The sequence below is a fragment of the Heteronotia binoei genome, chromosome 7, assembly GCF_032191835.1.
Source record: "Heteronotia binoei isolate CCM8104 ecotype False Entrance Well chromosome 7, APGP_CSIRO_Hbin_v1, whole genome shotgun sequence".
NCBI classification, from domain to species: Eukaryota; Metazoa; Chordata; class Lepidosauria; order Squamata; family Gekkonidae; genus Heteronotia; species Heteronotia binoei.
In genome coordinates, this window is record NC_083229.1 from 24,189,941 (window position 1) to 24,213,733 (window position 23,793).

General features: G+C 47.2%; 1 protein-coding gene across 1 annotated transcript; it reads left to right on the forward strand.

Moving 5' to 3' along the window:
* The first annotated feature begins 809 nt into the window (after positions 1-809).
* Positions 810-21,996, forward strand: DERL1 (derlin 1). The gene is made up of 8 exons (XM_060243256.1): positions 810-1,178; positions 4,540-4,651; positions 13,027-13,091; positions 14,119-14,145; positions 15,916-16,011; positions 18,099-18,151; positions 19,819-19,929; positions 21,610-21,996. Exons 1-8 carry the CDS (start codon positions 1,026-1,028, stop codon positions 21,746-21,748), a joined length of 756 nt encoding a protein of 251 aa, XP_060099239.1. The 5' UTR covers positions 810-1,025; the 3' UTR covers positions 21,749-21,996.
* The last annotated feature ends 1,797 nt before the right edge of the window (positions 21,997-23,793 follow it).

A 23,793-nucleotide genomic window follows, 5' to 3' on the forward strand; every position in this document is an offset into this window, starting at 1 on the left:
CTGTTCAGATCAGCCCGATGCCTGCTGGGAGATGTAGTTTCCCCCCGTGGAAAACAGGATCGCTTTGGCAAATATGGAAATGTAGGTGCGCGCAGCGACTTGCGAGCAAGAGTTCTCAGCTAGTTGCTCCCCCCACCCCCTTTTTTCCTACCAGCTTTCTAACTTCAAGTCTGAAGACATGTGTAAACTTGTGCCCAGAATAAAATTTAGACGGTCTCAAGACTTTGTTCCAGCGCAATCGCTGCAGTCCTTCGCAGAGTCACTTCAATTTTAACCCCCTTGACTGAAATGAAGTTAACTGCATATGCCGTTAGTTCTTTTGCGTGGTTTACATGCTTGATCTGCATTCATTTGTATTTTGATGTTTCCATTCTTCTTCGTTTAGGGGCCCTACCTTGGGCAGGAAGGCGGCATACACGAATGTTTCAGATAAATAAATCGATGTATAAAATATCACATTCTAGCAGACCTTCTACCTTTTTTAAAAAAAACCGTCTGTTTTATTTTTAAAATAAATCTCCCGTCCTGTCGCTTATATTGACTCATTCTGTGTAGCCCGCCTTGAGTGCCTATGAAAAAGACGGACTATAAATAATGGGTTAGAAATATTTTTAGGTGCGTATCAGTGTGATTTCTTTTTAAGCGGTAGATAAGCTGCTTTGGATCCTCACTGAGGAGAAAAGTAGGATATGACTATCTACATTAATAAAGTTCTCAGGTAAATTATTTGCAGCCCTACGTTGAACAAGGGTGACAGGCGGATACGGCGGCCCCTTTAAGGAATGGAAGACCTGCAGCCTCTTCCTTTTATTCCGTTGCTTAGCAACGGGAGGGCGGGACAGGAAGTCGCTGTTGTCACGGCCGAATTCGGAGCGGCTACGTCGGAGGAAGGCGGGCTCCACCTCTCGTCCATCCTTTGCGACTCGGCTGTAGTGACGGCTCCGGCAGCCGCGCGAGGCGCAAGGCCTAAACTCCTAGGCCGGCGCCCCTTCGCGTAGCACTCGAGGGGCGGCAGGCGGGCAAAGATGTCGGACCTCGCCGACTGGATTGGGGGCATCCCGCTCATCACGCGCTACTGGTTCTTCCTCACCGTCGGCTTCACCATCGTCGGCAAGATAGGCTTGGTCAACCCCTATTACCTCGTCCTCTTGTCCGATCCCTTCTTCAAACAGTTCCAGGTAGGAGCGTCTGGACTACAGCTCCCGGCGTGCACTGCGCGGGGCCAGACCGTAGAACAGCGTGCGGCATGGAGGCGATCCGCTTACTGGGAGTCGTAGTCGCGTATTGGTGCTCTGCGGCATGCTGGGAGAGGGAGTCAGCTTGAGCTCATGACTGGGTGGAAAGTCGCAGAAATCCCCCACGCTTTTTCTTCTTTTTGCTGATGAGGACTCGTCGGTTTATAGAACAAAGCAGTAGACAAGTGTACTTTTAAGGCCAACTGAGTTTTATTCAGAATGTTAGCTTTCGTATGCTCTTAAGCAGACTTCATCAGACGCTTAAGAGCATACGAAAGCTTACATTCTGAATAAAACTTAGTTGGTCTTAAAGGTGCACTTGTCTACTGCTTTGTTCTATTGCTTCAGACCAACGCGGCTGCCTACTGGGATCTATCGTCGGTTTGTAGTTCACCAGTTCCAAATAGGGAAGTGTGGTGCAGCTGGCATGCGTACTTTGCAGGGTTGGCAAGTCCATTTCAAGAAATATCTGGGGATTTTGGGGGTGGAGTCGGGAGGCATTGGAAGTGGAGCCAGGAGCAAGGTTGTGACAAGCATAATGGAACTCCAAAAGGAGTTCTGACCATCACATTTCAAGGGACCTTTTAAATGCCTTCCTTCCACTGGAAGTAATGGATAGGGGCACCTTCTGTTGCGGCTCATAGAATTGGACCCCTTGGTCCAATCCTTTTGAAACTTGGAGGTTTTTTTGGGGAGGGGCACTGGATGCTATGCTGCAAATTTGGTGCCTCTGCTTCAAAATACAGCTGCCCCCCCAAGCCCCAAATATCTGTGGGTCGGTTCTCCATTATACCCTATGGGAATTGGTCCCCATAGGGAATAATGACGTGCCCAGCAGACATCCCCCCCCCCCCCCGCTCGCTTTCTGATGATCTTGAAGCGAGGGGTGGGCCTCCCAACCGGGGGATCCCCTGCCCCAACCTGGGGATTGGCAACCCTAGTACTTTATCTGTGGAAGGGGCCAGGATCCTCCTGACGTTTCCAGTTCAAAGCTTCAGATGCTCATGGCAGAGGGATGCCAGCCTCCAGGTGGGACCTGGGGATACCCTGGAATTACAGCTCATCTCTAGCCTGCAGAGGTCAGTTCTCTTGGAGAAAAGGGCTGTTTTGGAGTGTCGACTCAGTGGCATTGCACCTCTGTGTCCTCTCGATCCTCCCTTGGATCTATCCCAAATCTCCAGGAGTTTCCCAAGCTCGATCTGGCACTGCTAGCCCCCATCTCCTACTGGTGGCCAGGGGAGACCTGGCAACCCTACTTTCAAAGAAGAGGGGCTGTGGTGACAGTTGCATGCATTCAAAAGTCTCAGGCTCAGTTCCCATTGTCTCTATTTAAAAGGTCAGGATAGAGTAGTTGAGGTGAAAGAACTTTGCCTGAGGCCCTAGAGTGCCACAGCCTTGTTAGTCTGAACAGCAGCCTTAAAAAACCAAGATTTCCAGCGTGTGAGCTTTTCAGAGTCAAAGCTTCTTTGTCAGATAGCTGATGGGGATTCTGAAACTAGTTTGGCATCAAAGACTTTTCATTATCATTTGTAATTTTGCAGTTGTCAAGCACCAATATTTCTCAATAAGCTTGACAGCAGTTGGGTGACTTTCATTTTTGCTCTGTCATCCAAGAATGCCCAAAGTACCAGAAGAGCAATCTGATGCCTTGTGTGCCACCCCTCCTACCTTGTAAAAATTTTAAGACTATACAGAGTGTGTTTCTATTACATTGTTTACATTTAAGGGAAGAAACCTCTTAGCCAACTTTTTTCCCCCTGTAAACTTAAGTAATGTCCAAGGGAAGTACATGCTTCATTGATTTGTCGCGAAAATTTTTACAGGGGTGAATAGGAGGCAACTTTCAACCAGTGATGTTTGTATATCCTCTTTGTCCCCCTGGTTCCAGAGGGTGTGAGGTGGTGTGGATCACATCAAGCTGTTGCCTTCTGGTAGCCTGGACGTTCTTGGAAAAAGCAGCAAAAATTTCACCAGAATTCAGCTGTGAAGGTTGTTGGAGCTCCTCCAGTTCACTGGGTTGGATCTAGCTTTTTTTTACTCAGCCCTGCCAAATCTCCCATCCCGTGTCCATGTGACTTTTGTCCATGCAGGTCCTGCGATCCCCAGTGTAGCATTTTTTAGTGGTCAAAGGAAACCCCTCATTCCTTTTTCAGCAGCTGAAAGGCTGGTTGAGTCCAACCCACTGTTGCTAGTTAGTTCCATATCAGATTCTGGTAACCCTTCCACAATATGAGACTGGATGGTTAACTTGCCTAATGTGACATTAGCATTACATTTATTGTGGTTAATTTTGTGTATTATCTTTGAAACTGGAAGATTTACCATAAAAGTATCTTTGGCGTAGGTGTGGTCAGGCATCCACAGACTGTGGCTGGGCTTTGTGGCTGGCTTTTATTTCCCACTAGCCAGCTGCAAAGTTTAATCCTACCACAATATTATGTGCAACAATAATATAGTTTCTAGTTTAGTGAGTTTGCACTTATACTAACTGAGATAATACAAGGGATTCCATTGTTTGAACTTTAGAGAATTAAATTTGCTGAACACACAAAACAATTTTTATTTTGAATTCTGCAGTCTTTACTGGTTGCCCTTTGAAGTTCTTAATGGGAGGGGGCAGCACATAGATATATGTTGGGATCCCTACTCTGCTGTGGAAGCTCGCTGGGTGATCTTGGGCCAGTAATCCACTCTTAATCTGACCTACCTTGCAGGGTTGTTATGAGGACAAACTGAAGGAGAAGATAATGGCATAAAGTACTTTGTGTCATCATTGGGGAATGAAATAAATATTTTAGTAAGCAGGTTTAACGTGTACATGCGTTATTAAAACAAATTAGGTAAGAGCTGACAATATTTGATAGGCAAACGGCAGTATCAGGATGGGGACGGATCCATTTTTCAGAATAGCCGGCCTGTGAGCCCATTTTCCTGAGTTTGGGAATCCCCTTGGGGGATTTTGGTGTGAGGGTCAAGTGATGCACCCAGGTATTTAGACATCTGAGGACCTACTGAGCTGTCCAGATCCTCAGAGTTGTTTTTTTTTTAATGATGTGTCCCTTGCCCTCAGTGGTATTTGGAGTGCCACATTCCTATTTTTCCATAATCTGTATTGGATTTGGCACTGTACAGATGCTCCAAGTCTCATTCTCTTTGTCTGATTGCACTTGACCTGGTTAATGATGCCTTGCTGAACAACAGTGCCAGATGTTGACCTCTGGTACCTCTTAAGCTAGCTCATCAGGAGGCTTGTGAAATAAAATGCAGTTTGTTAATAACCTTGTTTGTTTCTTTGTTTCAACAGATATGGAGGCCGATCAGTGCAATGCTGTTTTACCCAGTCAACCCAATGACTGGGTTTCATTATCTGGTGAATTTATATTTTTTGTATCAGTATTCCTCACGACTAGAAACAGGTAACGTACCATTTAATGTTTATGTGTGCATGCGTGAAGTGTTTTGTCTGCCATATTTAAAGAGATGGCATACAACAGTCTCCCCTTCTGCGTCTTGCTTTCCAAACCCTCAATGTCTGTCCTGTGCAGAAGCACACTGATTCAGCTCCTCATTCAAACACCTGAAATAAATTTATACGTGGTGGATCCCTATGAGATAACTGAAGCACTCTGTTCTAAAGCTCGCTGAATTCTCCTTGTTTTGCTTAAACACAAGAAGGGAGAACCCAAAGGAGATTATGGAGGAGAATTCTTAGTGGATTTACCCTCCTGAGGATATGGTTGGGTTCTTGCCAGGAAACACATTCTTGATTTGGATGGCCCAGGCTAACCTGACCTCGTCAGATCTTGGAAGCTAAGCAGGGTGGGCTCTGGTTAGTCCTTGGACAGGAGACCACCAAGCAAGTCTAGAGCTACTGTGCGAGGGCAGGCAATGGCCAACCACCCCTGAAGGTCTCACGCTTTGAAAACCCCAAGGGGTCCCTACAAGTCACATGCAACTCGATAGTGCTTTACACACATGTAGTGAGTATCAAGCTAGAGAGGAAAGTGAAGGCTGCGTAGAATTAGAGGTGGAACTGAGATCTGGGTGACAATGGCTAGCTAAAAGTACGTTGAAATCAGATGCAGGGAGTGGCCCAATCTGTGTATCCGTCTGTTGTTAGTCCCTTGCCTGACTCCTGTTGATGTCGCTAGAGTTCCCAAGCCCTGTGTAGGCCAAGGGCTGTGTGGTTGTGTAAGCAGAGGTGTTGAACTCATTTGTTATGAGGGCCGGATCGGACATAAATAAGACCTTGTTGGGCTGGGCTGTGTTGGGCTCGGCCATGTGTGTGCCTATTTAAGATTAGGTAGCAGAGATGCAAACTTTTTAAAGGACACCGACAAACACGACTATTTTTTTTAAAAAAGAAACTTAAAATAAAACATGCTTAAAACATCAGCACTTGTTGGTCTTAAAGGTGCTTTCTTTGTATTTCTCCTATGGGATCCAGGGAACTGGGCAAAGGAAGCTCTGGCTCTTTCATTCCCTCCCCAGGGGACCAGGAGGGGGAGGAGCCTCAACCAATGGAGAAAATTTGCTCTGTAGCTCCTGTGCAATTGAGCAAGCCTTGCAAAGCAAGTTGAGATAGCACCATAATGTTAATTTTAATACAAGTGGATTTAATGATTTAATGATGGTTTTATAAAATTGTAATTGTAATTATCGCGTATGGTTTTATTGTACATTGTATTTATGTGTTGTGAGCTTCCCTGAGCCTGCCTCGGCGGGAAAGGCGGGATATAAATAAAAAGTATTATTATTATTATTATTATTAGATGCAGAAGGAAGCATGAGAGAGGGAGAAGGAAGCATATAAGAGACAGTTGCTCGGGGCCTGATAGGAGCCCTCCGGGGGCCAGATTTGGCCCATGGGCCACATGTTTGACTCCCCTGCAGGTTTTCCATTTTTGTTCTTCATAGTTTTGCTCTCCACAGCTGAAACGTGACTTGCCTTCAGTCCTGTGAGGGAAGGTGGCGAAAGGTCATAAGATGGCTTCGAGTAGGGTGGCCAAAGTGCAGCTCGGGAGCCATGTGTGGCTCTTTCATGCATATTATGTGACTCTTGAAGCCTCCCCCCCGCCTGGCTGGCTTGGAGACGGCATTTCTCTCTTTAAATCACTTCTTCAAGCCAAGCCAGCTGGCGGCTTGGAGAATGCATTTACCGTAATTTTCTTTCCACCTCACCTTCCTGTCTCCTCTCTCCCCCCATCTATTTTCCTTCCTTCCCTCTGGCTCTCAAACATCTGACATTCATGTCTCTCAAGCATCTTATATTTATTCTCTGTGGCTCTAACGTTAAGTAAGTTGGCCACCACGGGCCTGGAGGGTTCAAACCTGCAGATTGTACCTTTGTTTCCCAGGTTTGTAATTGGCCATTTTACCCATGGAATTGCCTCCTGGAAGCCCTTATTTATTTATTTCCCTATTTTTATCCCTCATACGGAGGCTGAAAGCGGCTTACAGCCTTCCTTCTGCCTCCATTTTCTCCTCACAACAACCCTGTGAGGTAGGTTAGATTGAGAGTGTGTGACTGGCCCAAAGGTAGGTTAGGTTGAGAGTGTGTGACTGGCCCAAAGGTAGGTTAGGTTGAGAGTGTGTGACTGGCCCAAAGGTAGGTTAGGTTGAGAGTGTGTGACTGGCCCAAAGGTAGGTTAGGTTGAGAGTGTGTGACTGGCCCAAGATCAACCAGTGAGCTTCCATTAGAAAAGAGCAGGAGTCCAGTAGCAGCTTAAAAGCTAACGGAGTTTGTGGCAGGGTATGATTTTTGTTTTTGTGAGTCGCTGCAGAAGTGAGCAGTGGCTCACGAAAGCTCACACCCTGCCACAGAGTTTGCTAGTCTTTAAGATGCTCCTGGACTCTTGCTCTTTTCTACTGCTACAGGCAGCCTAGCGTAGCTACCCATCTTGATCTGTCAAAAAGCTTCCATAGCAGAGTGGGGATTCAAACCCGAATCTTCTCAATCCTAATCCAGCACTCTAACCACTATACCACACTGGTTGTAGACAAGGGAGCCTAATAAAAATTGACTTCCCCCCCCCCTTGTGGACTCTTATCTGGGAGAATCGGGTTTGATTCCCCACTCCTCCACTTGCAGCTGCTGGAGTGACTTTGGGTCAGCCTTAGCCCTCGCAGAGTTGTCCTTGAAAGGGCAGCAGCTGTAAGAGCTCTCTCAGCACCACACCCTACCTCATAGGGTGTCTGTTTTGGGGGGAAGAAGATAAAGGAGATTGTAAACTGCTCTGAGAGAAGAACAGGGTGTAAATCTTTGGTCTTCTTTTAGACAGCAAATGACTGATGTGGGGGAGGGGGAAGTAAGTGAATAACTTTCGCAAAATGCTTCATTTCTGCTCCCCATAGTGCTAGCTCCCCCCCCCCCCCGGAAAGACGCAGGAGAGAGGGAGGGACCTCATTACGGTAATGGACTTGGGCATGGCTGGACTAAAATAGTCTCCTCTCAAGTCCCCCTCAGCAGTGTTCCCTCTAAGCTGCAGAATCTTGTGAGAAAAATTGTACTTTGTGTGCTACTGGCATGAAAGTTGTGAGCTACTGCATAAATTACTGTGCTCTGGGGCCATTTTTCCTGAGCTAAGACAAAAAGGTGTGCGCTGGAGGCTAAAAATCTGTGAGCTAGCTCAGGCTAACTCGCCTTAGAGGGAACGCTGGCCCTCAGCCATCACTCAGTTTGTCCTGAGAGTTAAGGGTGATGGTATAACGCGTGCATGTGTGTGGAGAACTGGGCTTTTCCTTACTCTCTGTGGATTTCTCTCCGGAAGCAGGTAGGTTTCACAGAGTTGCACCAGCAGCTGTTTACTCTGCAGGGAGGCTGAAATCTGTTGTTGATTTGCTCTTTGAGATAATACAGGATACCACTGTGGTGAAGCAGTGGGAGAGTTGGACTCGGAGGACCTAGATTCAGATCTCCATTTGCCATTTAATTTAATTTGTCCATTTATACCCCACCCTGTCCCGCAAGCAGGCTCAGAGGCAGTCCATCTCCGAATCCTGGGGCCAGGAGGCAACATCAGGGAAGGGCCTCGGCCTCTCTGCTCTGTTTTAGTGGCCCTCTAGGACAACTGGCTGGCTACTGTGAGAGATGCTGGACTCAACGGACCAGTGGCCTGTTGCAAAGCTCTTCTTACATTCTTAAGGAACTTAGTGGATGTCTTTAGACCGGTTGTTCTCTCTGAACGTCTTGTAGAACTGTCGGAGGGTAGAACAATACATACTGTACTGAGCTGTTTTGAGGAAGGGTGGGATGAAATGCGATGAATAAATAAAATGCAGGTTTTATTTAAAATCTGCAAAAACATGTGGCTGGAAAGCACTGACTTGAGCTCAGATCTGGTCACTGGGCCAAGCAGTGGGCATAAGAGCATAAGAGAAGCCATGTTGGATCAGACCAATGTTCGATCCAGTCCAACACTGTGTCACACAGTGGCCACAAAAAAAAAAAGAACCCAAGTGCCATCAGGAGGGCCACAAGTGGGGCTAGAAGTCCTTCCGTTGGGCCCCCGCCCCAAGCACCAAGAATACAGAGCATCACTGCCCCAGACAGAGTTCCAACAATACGCTGTGGCTAATAGCCACTGATGGGCCTCTGCTCCATATGTTTATCCAATTCCCTCTTGAAGCTGTCCATGCCTGTAGCCGCCACCACCTCCTGTGGCAGTGAATTCCACATGTTAATCACCCTTTGGGTGAAGAAGTACTTTTATTCGTTCTAACCCAACTGCTTAGCAATTTCATTACAGCAAGCTCCAGGATCGCTCCCTCCGCCCTCCGATCCCGGCGCTTGCTTTAAGCATCAGAGGTGGAGCCAGGCAGACAGGCACGGAGGAAGCACGGTGCCCCCTCTGCAGCTGGTGCTCGCGAAGCGCTGGGTTTGTGGTGGGGGCAGCGTGGAGCAATCCCAGCGCTTGCTGGAAGCAGAGCTGGAGCCAGGCAGGCAGGCGCGGGGGAAGTGCCGGGATCGGAGGCGGAGGCAGCGGATCCCCCCCCCCGGAGGAAGGTACGTCCTATCGTCCCTTCGCTCCATAAGACGCACACACTCCCCCCCCCATTTTTTGGGGGGGGAGGAAGTGCGTCTTATGGTCCGAAAAATATGGTACTTCTTTCTCTACCTTCTCTATCCCATTCATAATCTTATAAACCTCTATCATGTCACCACTCAATTGACATTTCTCCAAGCTAAAGAGCCCCAAGCGTTTTAACCTTTCTTCATAGGGAAAGTGTTCCAACCCTTTACTCATTCTAGTTGCCCTTTTCAGTACTTTTTCAATATCTTTTTTGAGGTGCGGTGGCCAGAAGTGTACACAGTATTCCAAATGAGACCGCACCATCGATTTATACAAGGACCTTCTTCGTGCAGCTCGTCCCTCTTTTCTCTCTGCGACTCTGTCTCTCTGGTGGACTGCTTGCCTGCCTGGGTGCTGGTACCTTGAAACCAGGCACTGGGTGGTGTGTGTCCATCCACGTGCAGTAAGTAGCTCTTCCTCTGAGTTGTTAGTTGTTGGGTCTTGTAACTGCGGTTCAGGCTGTGCTTTCCCCCCCGATTCCTGTGGAATGGGAGGGAAATCTATACCAGAGGCAGGGAGTTAAGGCAGATTCCAGTGAACAAATTGGCTCCTTGGAGGGAATCAATGTTCAGATTTCTTGGCTGGAGTGGTGCTGCTGATATTCCCTTTCATCACTAGGCAATGTAAGGTGCGTTGCAGGCAGAATCTCTGCCGATCCTGTCTATGGCCATATAGGCATCAACATACCAGATTTTGGCCAGCATGTTTTGTGACTTGCTTAGTCCAGTGCAGACCAAGGCATTGGACAGAAGCAAGGCGCAGAATTAAGGATCTAGCCCAGCAGTGGCCAAACTCGCTTTACGTAAGAGCCACGTAGAATAAATGTCAGATGCTTGAGAGCCACAAGACAGGGAGGGAAGGAAGGAAATAGATGGAGGGAGGGAGAGGTGGAAAGAAAGTGGCTTCAGCTTTAAATGCATTCTCCAAGCTGCTGGCTGCTTTGGCTTGGAGAAGCGATTTAAAGATACTGATGCCTTCTTCAAGCCAGCCAATGATGCAGTGGGGTCTTCAAGAGCCACACAATACGTGCGCAAGAGCCACGTGTGGCTCCTGATCTGCAGTTTGGCCATCCCTGATCTAGCTCTCAGCGTTGTTCTGCCTTGTACCTCACTACTTGGTGCTTACTGTGATGCAGAAGTGGAACATGAAAAGGACTTACATTCATGAGCAGGTGCTACGTGTTTTGGGGTTGCCAGCTCTTCAAATAAGATTAGGACATGGATTCCCTTGTTTTCCTCCCTCTCCCCCCAAAAGGAAAAGGAGTAAACAGTTGCTTTGTCACCCAAGAGCTGTACAAGTCCATGAAGATTTACAAAGATTAAGCCGTGGTTTGGTAACACGGCTGTGGATAACCGTTTTATTTTCTTTTTGCCTTAAAGTCACAGCTGACTTACGGTGACCCTGTGGGGTTTTCAAGGCAAGAGATGCTTTGTTGTTGCCTGCCTCTGCGTCACGACCTTGGTCTTCCTTGGTGGTTTTCCCATCCAAATACTGACCCACGCCAACCCTGCTTCGCTTCCAGGATCTGATGAGATCAGGCTAGCCAGGTCAGGGCAGATAACCAGTTTGGCAAGGGCAGGAATGAAAGCGATGCTACCTGTGTCCGTTGCTAGGTTCCAAATGACACTTTGCATGCCCCATGGCGTGGTTCTGGTGGAGTGCCAGCAGCAGCCTGGGGATCTGGCTGTGCTGGGTGGATGATGGGTCTGCTCTGTCGTTCTCCGCCCTCCATTGTTGAAATCCTGCCTGTTGCTTGTTGTCTCCTTATGGAATAAATATCGTTTATGATCTTTTATCATATAAATATTGCCTATGATTGCTTTATCAGGCTGGCTTCCTAAGGGGTAGCTGTGGGTGTGGCCTCCTTTGACCCCTTAAACAAGCATCTTTGGATCTCTCACGTGTCACTTGTTACAGCCACACAGCTGAGTATGAAACCGATATTAGGCTGATGGAAGCATTTGCCGGTCTGCATGTTGTGTGGGATTTTTTTTAAAAAAATTTGCTGTTAAGATGCAGCCAACTTACAGAGACCCTGTCAGGTTTCGAGGGCGAGAGACGAACAGAGGTGGTTTGCCACTGTCTGCCTCTGCAGGGGAGCCCTGGACTTCCTGGGTGGTCTCCCATCCAAGTTCTGACCAGGCCTGACCCTGCTTAGCTTCTGAGAGCAGATGAGATCGGGGTAGCCTGGGCTATCCAGGGCAGGGCTGTCGCATAGATCAAGGCAGAGTGGCCATTTGCAGAACTCGGAAAGGACTGGTGCTTGTTGCAGGGCTGTGTTCAGGTATTGCACAATTGATATGGCACGTCTTAAGGGAGCTTCATCCACAATAATCCTCTAGTATGGCTCAAAATCACTTGTTTGTTAGCATATGTTAGGACACATAGAATCATATGCAGGGTTTTTTGGTAGAAAAAGTCCAGCAGGAACTCATTTGCATATTAGGCCACACCCCTGACATCACCATTGTTTCACGTGGCTTTTTTGTAGAAAAAGCCCGGCAGGAACTCATTTGCATATTAGGCCATTAGGAACTCATTAGGCCACACCTCCTGATGCCAAGCCAGCTGGAGCTGTGTTCCTGTGCGTTCCTGCTCAAAAAAAAGCCTGATATATGTACGTTAGACCTCTTGGCCAATAGGAGAATTGCTGTTGACCTGCTTCTTAATGGACCGATCAATTAATAAAATAAAAATTCAGCGTGCTCCTTGTGCACTTGCAGCATCCTTTTGAGGTATTGACTGCGGTGTGGAAATCTCGTAACTTTTTCTTTGCGTCTTAGCTTATAATAGCTGAGAGGTGGCACTGCACTGATGTTGAAATAAGCTAATGGTGCTCTCAATTCACCGTTCCAAGTTCTCCTTGTTGAATTAGCCATCTAAAACTGTGTCACCTCCTCCTGCGCAGGCTTACTTAGGAGCAAGCCTGAACTCCCTGGGGCTGTGCAGAGAAGCGTATTGTTGGTTGCTGCGCTGATTGCAACATTTAATTCTTGAAGCCCTAATAACTTGGGTAGCTGTATTACATCTGTTCTTAAAGCTCTGATCACAGCACGGGGGCTGCTTCCAGGCAAGATATTCAGCTCTGATGCTCTTCTTTCCTCTGTGTTTTTGAAGAATGACACCAAATCTCAGACCGCCGCCTGTGCCAAATAAACGATTTCTCTTCCCAAATCGTGGGGTAATAGGTTAAATCAGGGGTGGCCAAACTTGCTTAATGTAACAACCACATAGAAGAAACATCAGATGTTTGAAAGCCACAATACATGAAATGTCAAATGTTTGAGAGCCGGAAGGAAGGGAAATAGATGGGGGGAGGCACGAGGGAAGGAGAGGTGGAAAGAAAGCAACTTTATGCATTCTCCAAGCTGCTGGCTGGCTTGGCTCGGAAAAGTGATTTAAAGACAGGAATGCCTTCTGCAAGCCAGCCAACAGGCGGTGGAGGCTTCAAGAGCCACACAATATGTGAAAGAGCCACATGTGGCCGTCCCTGGGTTAAAAGGATCTGTTGAAATAATCCTTTCTTTGGAGGCAAGAAGAAGACTGTCCCTTTAGATTACAAACAGAGTCTCGTTCTTTCCTCTGAGCGAGAGCTGCGGCTGTTGTGCCCCTGCACTATAATCATGGCCTTTAAGAGCCACCCGCTGCCTCTTGGGAAAACCATAGCATGAACCGAAACCTGAGCAGCTGTTTTGCTGACATCCTTCTTTTGTTCGCAGGTTTGTTCGATGGCCGGCCAGCTGATTACCTGTTCCTGCTTCTCTTTAACTGGGTCTGCATAGCTGTATCCTTTTGTGTGGCCGCTGAGGGGTTTTTTTGCCTGTTTCAGGGAGCAGCACTTATGGAAACAGTGGAACAAATATGCCATCTGGGCCTCCAAGGTGCCCAAACTAACCCCAGTTTGAAATACTGTGTACAGTTCTAGCCCCTGTATCTCAAAAGAGGAAAAAAGTACACAGGAAGGCAACCAGGGTGATAAGGGAGTTGGAGCACTTTCCTTATGAGGAAAGACTGAAGAATCAGGGACTTCACAGTTTAGAAAAGAGATGATGAAGGGGGGGGGGACAAGATAGAGCAAGGGTGGCCAAACTTGCTTAATGAAGGAGCCACATAGAATAAATGTCAGATGTCTGAGAGCCGGCAGGTAGGCAAATAAGTGGGGGGAGGGAGTGGTAGAAAGAAAGCAACTTTTAACTTTAAATGCATTCTCCAAGCTGCTGGCTGGCTTGACTTGGAGAAGAGATTTAAAGAGAGAAGTGCCTTTTCCAAGCCAGCCGAAGGGCTGGGTGGGCGTTTAGAGGGGCGCAGTAATGTGTGAAAGAGCCACATGTGACTATCCCTGTGACAGAGGTTTTTAAAATTATGCATGGGGTGGAGAGAGTTGACAAAGAGAACTTTTTCTCTCCCTCAAGGGCAACCAGCGAAGCTGATGGGCTGGACAGACAAATACTGCTTTACACAGAGAGCGATTAAAATGTGAAAATTGCCGCAAGAGGATGTAGTGATGGCTACAGGAATAAACAGCTTTAAAAGGAGATTAGACAGATGCATGGCAGAGAAAGTCTATCAATGGCTACTAGCCATGGTGACTGAGGGGAGCTTCCACATTCAGAGACACTGAGCCTCTGAATCCCAGAGCTGGGAGGCAGCATCAGGGGAAGGCCTCAGTCTCTATGCCCTCTCGTTGGCCCTTATATTCTGGTGGGCCACTGTGCAAGACAGGATGGTGGGCTTGATGGACTTTTGGTCTGATCCAGCACAACTGTTCTTACGTTACATCCAATTTGTTTTCCTTAGCCACCTCTTGAAAGATTGCTTCCTTGACGGTGGGCCTCAGGGTAAGTGCCTCTCCGCTCCTCAAAATGATCCGGCAGGCGAACGGTCACGTCTACATTTCTGTGTTGTGCTTCAGTGCAAGTGCTGAGATCCAAAATAGGCGTGACTCGTGTCAAGTAAGAATGGCACATCTAAGTAAATGGCAGGCGGTCGCTTCTGTCCTTGTTCAGAGGTGCGCAGTGGTGGAAAAGGGATGGGTCTTCGCTTGTCAGCATTCATCATGGAAGAGCCCCATGTCAAATCACTTGCCTGCCATTCCTCCTTGGCATTATTCACATGTATTTTGTGGTTTTGTGGAGGGACTGTGGCTCTGGGGAGGAGTATCTGTTTGGCATGCGGAAGGTTCCGGGTTCAATCCTGGCACCTCCAGCTGAAAGGACCAGGCAGTGGAAGTTCACAGGATCCGCATTGCTGTCAGACGCCATCTAGCCCCTGCTTAAAAACCTCCAAAGAAGAACTCCTGAGGAAGCCTGTTCCGCTGTCAGGAAGTTCTCCCTGACGTTTAGCCAAAAACTCGTTTGATTTAATTTCTACCGGTTGGTCCTGGTCCGCCCTTCTGGGGCCACAGAAAACAACTGTGCAACATCCTCCACATGGCAGCCCGTCTGGTGCTTGAAGATGGTTAAAGGTCATGTCGGCAGTAAAAACAACTGCTTTTCTGGGTTGTATTTTTGCAGTGGATGTAATTCCTCAAGCTTCAGTGGAGAATTCTAAATAAGCAAGTCAAAAATAAAATTAAAATCTGCAATGCCTTTGTCCCCTTCATTCATTCATTCCTATTTCCCCAAAGCAGCTTACAGCTTCTCCTCTCCTCCCTTTTATCCTCACGACAGCCGTGAGATAGGTTAGGCTGAGAATCTATGATTGCCCCAAGGTCACCCAGCAACCTTCCATGGCAGAGTGGGGATTCAAACCTGAATTTCCCCAGATCCTCATCCAACACTTTAACCACTACACCACGCTGGCTATTGGTTCAGTTGTTGGTTCACATATGTATTCCACTGTGAGCGGCATCATCAGATTTGAAGAAACTGCTCATTTTAATTTGTCTCCAATCCTGAGAGCTAGGCTTGCTTATGTGGAAGCCAGTCTCAGGCACGGAGACTTAAGTTGGAATGAGCACAGCCAGGAATGGGGTGTTTCTCTCGGCACCCAGCCTACATAGTTTATGACCCATCAAGCTTTCTTTCTTTCTTTCTTTCTTTCTTTCTTTCTTTCTTTCTTTCTTTCTTTCTTTCTTTCTTTCTTTCTTTCTTTCTTTCTTTCTTTCTTTCTTTTTCTTTCTTTCTCTCTTTCTCTCTTTCTTTCTCTCTTTCTCTCTCTCTCTCTCTCTTTCTCTCTCTCTTTCTCTCTTTCTCCCTTCCTCTCCCTTCCTCTCCCTTCCTCTCCCTTCCTCTCCCTTCCTCTCCCTTTCTCTCCCTTTCTCTCCCTTTCTCTCCCTTCCTCTCCCTTCCTCTCTCTTCCTCTCTCTTTCTCTCTCTCTCTCTTTGCCTGCTTTCCTTCCTTCCTTCCTGCTTTCCCTCTCGCTGTTTCCCTCTCTCCTCCCCCTCCTCCCCAGGTGAGCAGCTGAACCTGTATCAGGCTTCTGATGGGCTACTCTAACGTGGCTGGGATAGTTGCTGTCAGCTCAGCAGGCCGCAAGTGGTACAGGCCTGCCTCATGCTTAAAACTATGGGGCGTCCTCTCTGGGTACAAGTAAACCATTGGTTGTGAATTCTGTGCATTTGCTCTGGTCTTCTGTTCACGATGTCGGGTCTCATTTTGTCTTGTAGGTTATGATGGTTGCCGGAGTCATGTCCGTGATTTACATCTGGGCCCAGGCAAACAAAGATGTGACTGTATCATTTCTGTTTGGGACGCAGTTTAAGGTAAGGCTGAGTGGCTGGGCTCCTTCCCCTACAGCCTTTGGCATAACTCCTGTGTGGTATTCCCCCTCTCCCACCCCTGCTATGTGGTAAGCCTCCCGTATCACGGAGAGAAAGCTGGTGTGAGGCGTCTCTTGTGCTATACTGACTCGCCCATCCTCTGCAATCCTGGATAGGTTTGGACTGGCCTCCCTGCCAGCCTCAGAATGGTTAGGAGAGTGGGTTCAGGAACCCTAGTCCTCTTAGAATCATAGAATTGGAAGGGACCCCCAGGATCACCTAGTCCAACCCCCTGCACAATGCAGGAAATTCACAAATACCTCCCTCTAAGTTCACAGGATCAGCATTGCTGTCAGATGACCATTTAGACTCTGTTTAAAAACTTTCAAGGAAGGAGAGCCCACCACCTCCCAAGGAAGCCTGTTCCACTGAGGAAGCACTCTTAACTATCAGGGAGTTCTTCGTAATGTTGAGCCGGAAACTTCCTTCTCTCCAAGCCAGCACACTTTTTCTCTCTCTCTGGGCCCTGTATGTTCGACCTGGTTTTCCCTCCCTGGCCTGGCTTGGAAGCTGTCACAAGACTTCTTGAGTACATGCAGAAGAAATTTTAATGAAGAAACAAATAGCAAATGTTTGTAGCATGTATACTCAAGGCTATTGCCTTGCCAGACTGAAATAAAACGAAATTTACAATCCAAATATAGGTTACAGGTTAACGGCCCATCACACCTTCCACCTAATTCTCCCATTTAAAAGGCCTTGAATTATTTCTCAGGCTGCAGTGCCAAGGTCGCATTCCAGCTTACAGACATCTTTAGTTGGTACCTGTCTTCTGTTACTAGGGAGACGAGATGAGGCTCTTACTTCCCACAGTGGCTTACCCTCCACGGTGGGCTCCCTTGTTACCAGTACTATTCTACATGAAACCTTCAAAGAATATAAGAAACATATCTAAGGGTTAGTGAATGCTGATGTTCTAATACATGAGTTAGTACAGTCATGAATACATGTGTACAGATACATGTATAACTACAAACAACACAGTTGTGGATATATGAGTATACTTTGGATAATTGGCTCTTCATCAGGAATGACAAAAGTATTAGGAAAATCAACAAACCACAAGCCTGAAATAAATCCTTGTCAGGGAGTTGTACCTGACCGAAGCCAGCTTCAAGAGGGGATTGGATAAACATATGGAGCAGAGGTCCATCAGTGGCTATTAGCCACAGTGTATTGTTGGAATTCTCTGTCTGGGGCAAGTGATGCTCTGCATTCTTGGTGCATGGGAGGGGCAACAGTGTGAGGACTTCTAGTGTCCTGGCCCCACTGATGGACATCTTGATGGCACCTGGTTTTTTGGCCACTGTGTCACACAGAGTGTTGGACTGGATGGGCCATTGGCCTGATCCAACATGGCTTCTCTTATGTTCTTATGGAAGTCTCCACTATGTACCACCCTCGGCCCCACCTCCTGGGCCTCGGTTGCAATCAGGGTTTGGCACCGTCTCTACTTGGAAGTGATAAAAGGGTGGATGTTCACTCCCAGGGTTGCCTGTTCCTTGCTGTCCTTCCTGGTATTTGAAGGTACCAGGCCCAGAAGACAACTCTGAAGTAGGCATGGCGAACCACCTTCGCTTCTAACTTGCGTTGAAACGTCTTGTTGGGGTCTCCGTAAGTCAGTTGCGACTTGATGACACTTTCCACACCCAAGTTGTCTCTTGGATTTTAATGTCCAAGGGAAAAATCCTTTCAAATATTGAGTTGGATCCCAGAGATCTCTTAAGATCTGTACCATTGAAAGTGGCACTTTCCTCTGCTGCCCATTGAGGAACCGATATACAGGATCCAGCCCACTGTCCATTACCTTTGGCTTTCTGGATAGAACAGAGCTTTCCAAATCATTTTTGAAAACTCCTTTTTATATTTTTTGGGGGAGCATCCTGTGCTTCAACTGTATCTGCTGAAGCTGTGTATTTAAGCTAGTTGGTGATTTGCGGTCGGTTGGGTGGCGCGGTGTCTTTTGAAGGGTTCGGTCCGAGGCAATCAGTTTTCACAGTGCTAAAAGCTCTTCTTGGATCTTTCTCTAGGCCTTCTATTTACCGTGGGTCATCCTGTTGTTCAACTTGATCGTTTCAAGCGCGTAAGTGTTCCCGGAATGCTCTTTTGCAAAGGAATCTGAGGTTTGGACCCTCGTTCCTTGCTTGTACGGTGCTTTATGGTGGGAGGTGATACCGGGGCACTGACTTGGACACCCACATCCTTGCTGGAAGCCCTTTTCGGCTCACTGAAAGACCCTTCTCTTGTAAGCGTGAAAGTGTTGAGAGCTGGAGGAAGGCCCTGGACAACCGAGACCCTTCCCTGCCATGAAAGAGGGCTTTGTGTCACTAGAAGCCAGGCTTAGGATTTAAGCCTGTGTCTCAGCTTTCTGCTCCTCTTTCTATGCATTTTACCAGTTAAACTTAACAGCCTATAGTCTTTTCTTTGGGTTGGATCCCGCCAGCTTTTTTCAGTCAGTCTTATTCGATTCACCTCCTTGCTGCAGCCCCCATCCCACATGGCTCTTGTATATGAAGATCCCTGAGGTGTTATTTATTTACCTCCCTTATACTCCACTTTTCCCCCAAAGCACTTTTACATTATTCTCCTCTTCCATTTTGTTTTATCTGCACGACTGTCCTAGAAGGTGCGACGGTTGAGTCTAGTTGTTAGTTGCTATTGCATTTTGTTGCTGATGCAATAAAGATTGGTGGATTGGAATCTTGGGAGGTGGGTTAGGCAGAGAGCATGCGACAGGCCCAAGGAGATTCATCAGACTTCGTGTGTGGGCGTGTATTATCTCCACGATCCTAGTTCAGCACTCTAAGCCATTGGCCATGCTGGCTGGGGCTGATGGGAGTTGTAGGCAAAAAACATCTGGAGAGCTACCCCTGCTCTAAGCCAGCATCATGTTGGGTGTCAAAAATAGAGTTTTCCCCACATAGGCTTTTTTTGGTGGTTAAAGAGTCCTCCCACTTTCCTTTTCAGCCCTAGGAAAGCTGCTTGGATCCAGCATAGACATCTGTAAAAGGGGGGATTAGGTGGATTCATGGAGGACAGGTCTATCAGTGTCTATTAGCCATGGGGGACTAAAGTGAGCCTTCAGATTCAGAGGTGGAGAACCTCCAAATGCCAGTGCCAGGAGGCCTTGGCCTCTGTGCCATGTTGTTGCCCCTCCAGAGTAACCGGTTGGCTGCTGTGTGAAACAAGGCTCTGGGCTAATGATCCAGCGGTCTGATCCATCAGGGCTCTTCTTACGTTCTTACCACTGTGACCTTCCAGAATGTTAAGTGCAAGGCTTTTTTTTTTTAAGCAGGAACTTCTTTGCATATTAGGCCACACCCCCTGATGTAGCCAATCCTCTCACAGCTTCCAGTAGGCCCTGTACGAAGAGCCCTGCAAGCTCTTGGAGGATTGGCTTCATCCGGGGTGTTTGGCCTAATATGCAAAGGAGTTCCTGCTACAAAAAAAGCGCTGGCTGAGTGCATTTCATGCCTTTGAAATGCAAAGTATAAATGAGTTGGAGTAAGTGACAATCGTTGAAGATTCCTTGTTGATGCTGGCGTTCAAATGGGCGTTCAGATGGCGCTTTCCTTTCAAATGGAAACTGAAAACTGTTTGCCTAACAGGAACCGTTGAAGGACTTGGGCCTGTGACTTTCCAGCAGAGCACCCTGCATATTTACGGTTCTAGGACACTTTCAGGCCAGCGGCAGAAAACACTTCTGAACAGTTCAAAGCTTGTAACATCTCGCTCTTTCTTTCGCTCCAGCTTCATTGAAGAGCTGATTGGCAATCTGGTTGGCCACCTGTATTTTTTCTTAATGTACAAATATCCATTGGACTTAGGAGGGAGAAGTTTCCTGTCGACACCTCAGATTCTGTAAGTTTTGGTTGTGTTTTCTTCTTTTAAAAATATCTGCAGCATACCACAGGTAATGAGTCGCAAATGTTTTGACAGTAGCAAGAGAGTTCAGGGGATCCACGTGAGTTTTCCAGATGAGTGAATCTGTGATTGTGTCAGCCACGTCACTTAGATGGGGCATCTCCAGCTCCAGAAACAGTAAAGGAAAGCTGATTTTTTTAAATTGAAACTTTAATCAGAAGAGGGGAGAGAGAGAACAGAGACAATTGTCGAATGAAATGGAAATCCAGCAGGCGTTTTCTAAGTCTAGTCAAATTGTCCTAGTAGCAATTTTGGGCACAAGAATTACCACCGAAAGCTTTTTAATCATGCCTTGTAGATAGTTGAGTGTTCAGAGCACTCCTGTTTCAACAGTCCTTACAACAGCTTCTAATGTAGGTTACTGCCTACATTTATAGTGCTGATCGGTGCTGGGGAAAACATGCTTGAGGCTAAAGTTATGGCTGGCTTCATATCTTCAAAGAGAAATTTGAATGAGGGTCTTCTGGGTTCACAGCTGAGTCTTCTTCACTCATATGCTAGTTCAGATTTTGAAGGCATCTGAATAGCCTTTCAAGACTCATCGTAGTTTCTCAGATGCATAAGTAAAGACCTGGGAAGAAAGAATTGTCTGTTTTCTAGTCTACGCTATAAACTACCCTAGTGTCTTTTAAGCGGTCTATAAGTGGAGAAGCAATCTATCTAATTCTCTCCATGGACCCCCCTGTGGACACTTGAACCCAGAGATTGGAGACATGAACCAGTGAGACCTGACATGAGAGCCGTGAGCAGGGCCGGCCCTGCTCCTAGGCAAACTAGGCAATTGCCTAGGGTGCTGGCCTTCCGGGTGTGCCAAATTAGACGCCCCCATGTTACTTGGTGACGTTATTAATGTTTGGGGGAGGGTGCGTGCCAGAAGTTAGCCTTGCCTAGGGTGCCAGACAGTCTAGGGCCGGCCCTGCAGATGAGATCATCCTACAGATCTAAGGGCATCCTCAGGTTTGCAGAAATAAAAAAAATCAAAACAAAATCAATGTGGGGTTAAAAACCTGCCAGTAATAGAAACTATGCCTGAACCTTTAGGAGAGGAGTGTTCAGAGGCCATTGGGGAGATTGCTAAGCATCACAACAATACTGTGAGCCTTCAAGCCTTGGATTCTGTCAGTCCATCCATCAAACCTTGGATTTTGTCAGTATAAGGCAGGATTCCCTGCTTGTAAAAGTAAGCTGGCAAAGCTGTAAGACTGGAAAACTATGCTGGTCTCTCACTGCTGTGGTTAAAAGCTCTGAGATTCTGGTACTCTCCCTATCATCTTCGTTTGGCAGTTTCAGGTAGGTGAAGCTGCGGAATACTATGTGAACTTTTTAGTCGTCCTGTATTGTCCTCCTGGTTTTGACCCTTAGACAGCTTTCTAATATGGCTTAATGAAGGGTTAATTTATAGTATTTTTATCATACTTTTCTCCTGGAATGTGGGGCTCAAAGCGGTTTACAGAACAGTTTAGGAAAAAAACCCCTAATATCTGACATCTCGCCTAAATTTTTATTTTAGATCAGCCCTTCGCTATCCTTTTAAAGGGCTTACAAGCTTACCAAGTATTAATTAGTTTTGATTGCACACAGACATATGTTTGAACAGTGCTTTCCATTGGCTTACAGGTACCGCTGGTTGCCCAACAGGAGAGGAGGAATATCGGGATTTGGCGTTCCGCCTGCCAGCTGGCGCAGACCAGCAGACGACCACCAGGGCGGCGGAAGGCACAACTGGGGCCGGGGCTTTCGGCTTGGCGATCAGTGAAAGAAGAAAAGCCCTCTGCTGCTATGGCCCCCCCCCCACCTTTGAGGAGCATCTTCAACTGCACATGGGAAGGACTAGTACTGTGGAACATCCATAAGGGCCAGCTGTGGTCCAGTGCTTTTGAGTTTGAGCTTATAAAGGTTTTTTAAATTTTTTGGGTTCCTGGTGAGAGATGATGAAACTGAACGCACGAGGTAGATTTGATTCAGCGCTACTATTAAAAAACACACTCGCCCAAAACATTTTAATATTTACTAGCACAGTGTCTTTTCTCTTACTGTACCTGTCTTTTTTGGCAGCAGTTTTTTTTTCTTTTAGGCTGCTTTTCTTTTCAGCCCAAAGGTCCACAGAATCCTGTCAGAATTCCCCCCCCTTGGCCGAAGACTTCTTTTGGTGTCATTGATCCAAGGGATTCACTCAAATACTTAAAAATGCCGTTTTCGAGTGGTTAGCCTTTTATTTGCCAGGAATCGGTCAGTGAAGACTTCTTCTGTGGGTTGTTTGCTTCTAATTCCACCAGCCTGAGCTTTGTTTTTGATTGGGAAGGGAGGCCAACTTGGTCAGCTGAAGTGTGGGGGGAGGCTAACAGGGATGAGGCTCTTCTTTCTGAACATGGCTGTCTAGAGCACTTCAGCTGTCTTGATGCACTTCAGTGCTGTGCATGCTCAACTGGGAGTCAGTCCCATCGAACGTTGTGAGACCTCTGAGGGAATGACGTGTGTAGGATTGGGCCGGCGATCCCAGTGAGGGAGTGCCTGTCGGAGTGTTTCTTGGCGGCTACTAGCTTCTCAGAGATGAAATCTTTATGACTTGAATGGAAAAGATGGGGATTTGGGGATTGCTGCGACACAGCTTGGGTGGCTAGCAGTGTGCTGAGCTCGTACTCGCTGGGGTGGGGTCACCACCACAAGTCCTTGGCCTGGCCACAGATTTTTTTTCTCTCACACATCTCTGGGCTTGGAGATCTCTCCCCGCAGCCACACAAGGAGTAGGCTCTGCCCTTCTCCTTGGAAACCGATACACTGCATCTTAGAACTGGTCCAGGCTCTTCCTTTGCCTTTTCATTGCAGGAGGTGCTTCAGAAGAGTCCAGGAGCCAGCACCTTTGCATCTTCAAGGGAACTCCCTTTCGGACCCTCTGCCTGGAATCTCCCGCCTGCTAGCGATCAGCCTTGTCCCTGCTTTTTTGGGTGTCCACAGCCCCCTAAGTGCCTGCACTCTCTGTGTGGTGGTGGCCCCCTCGATCGGGCGAAACTGCTCTGAAACTGATAGGGCGGGCAGTTCCGGGTTTGAGTTTTGGCTGAGGAATCGAATAGGAAATAGAATGGTATATTGTTTTCAGGATTTACAAAGGTAGCCAGTAGCTAGTCCGATAGCCTTTGCTTAAAAAAATTAAGGAATCATGATTGAAATCGGGTTATAGGCTTTAAGACATTGTGCATCTGCCCTTTCCTCCCCAACAATAATTGATATTCTGGAAACAGACTTGAATGCCCAAGAATATTCAACATATTGCAAGCTAAGGTCTTTAATTTCATTAAAGTAATTGGTATTGTATTGCTATCATGTGTTGAGCTTTATGAGGCGAAGGTGGAGGTCTTCGGTCAGTACAGTCTGAGGATTTGTTTCTCTTGCCGTGGGTCTCTCTTCCATTCTCCTTTTAAAAAAAATGTTAGGCAATTAACCATTTGTCAATGTGGCCTACTGTGGAAACCCAAGAAGTGTTATAGCAGTCCTGGTCTTGCTCTCCCCCGCCCTGCGGAATCTCCAATCAGGACATGCCAGGTTTCCCACTCACAAAATGGGGCTTTTTCCAGCACTGCGAATGAACATTTCCCCCCATAGCACTGCAAAAAAACCCAAAATTAAAAAAAAATATTAAAAAATATGAATGTTTTTGGTTTCACTGCTACTGAGATTTCTGTAGGCTCTTCTAAACTTATGGGTTAAATCCAGCCAGTTTTTCAGCTGCCCAGGGATCCCCTTTGACCACGAGAATGGTACCCTGGGGATCGTGGGGCCCACACGGATAAGAGACATGTGGGA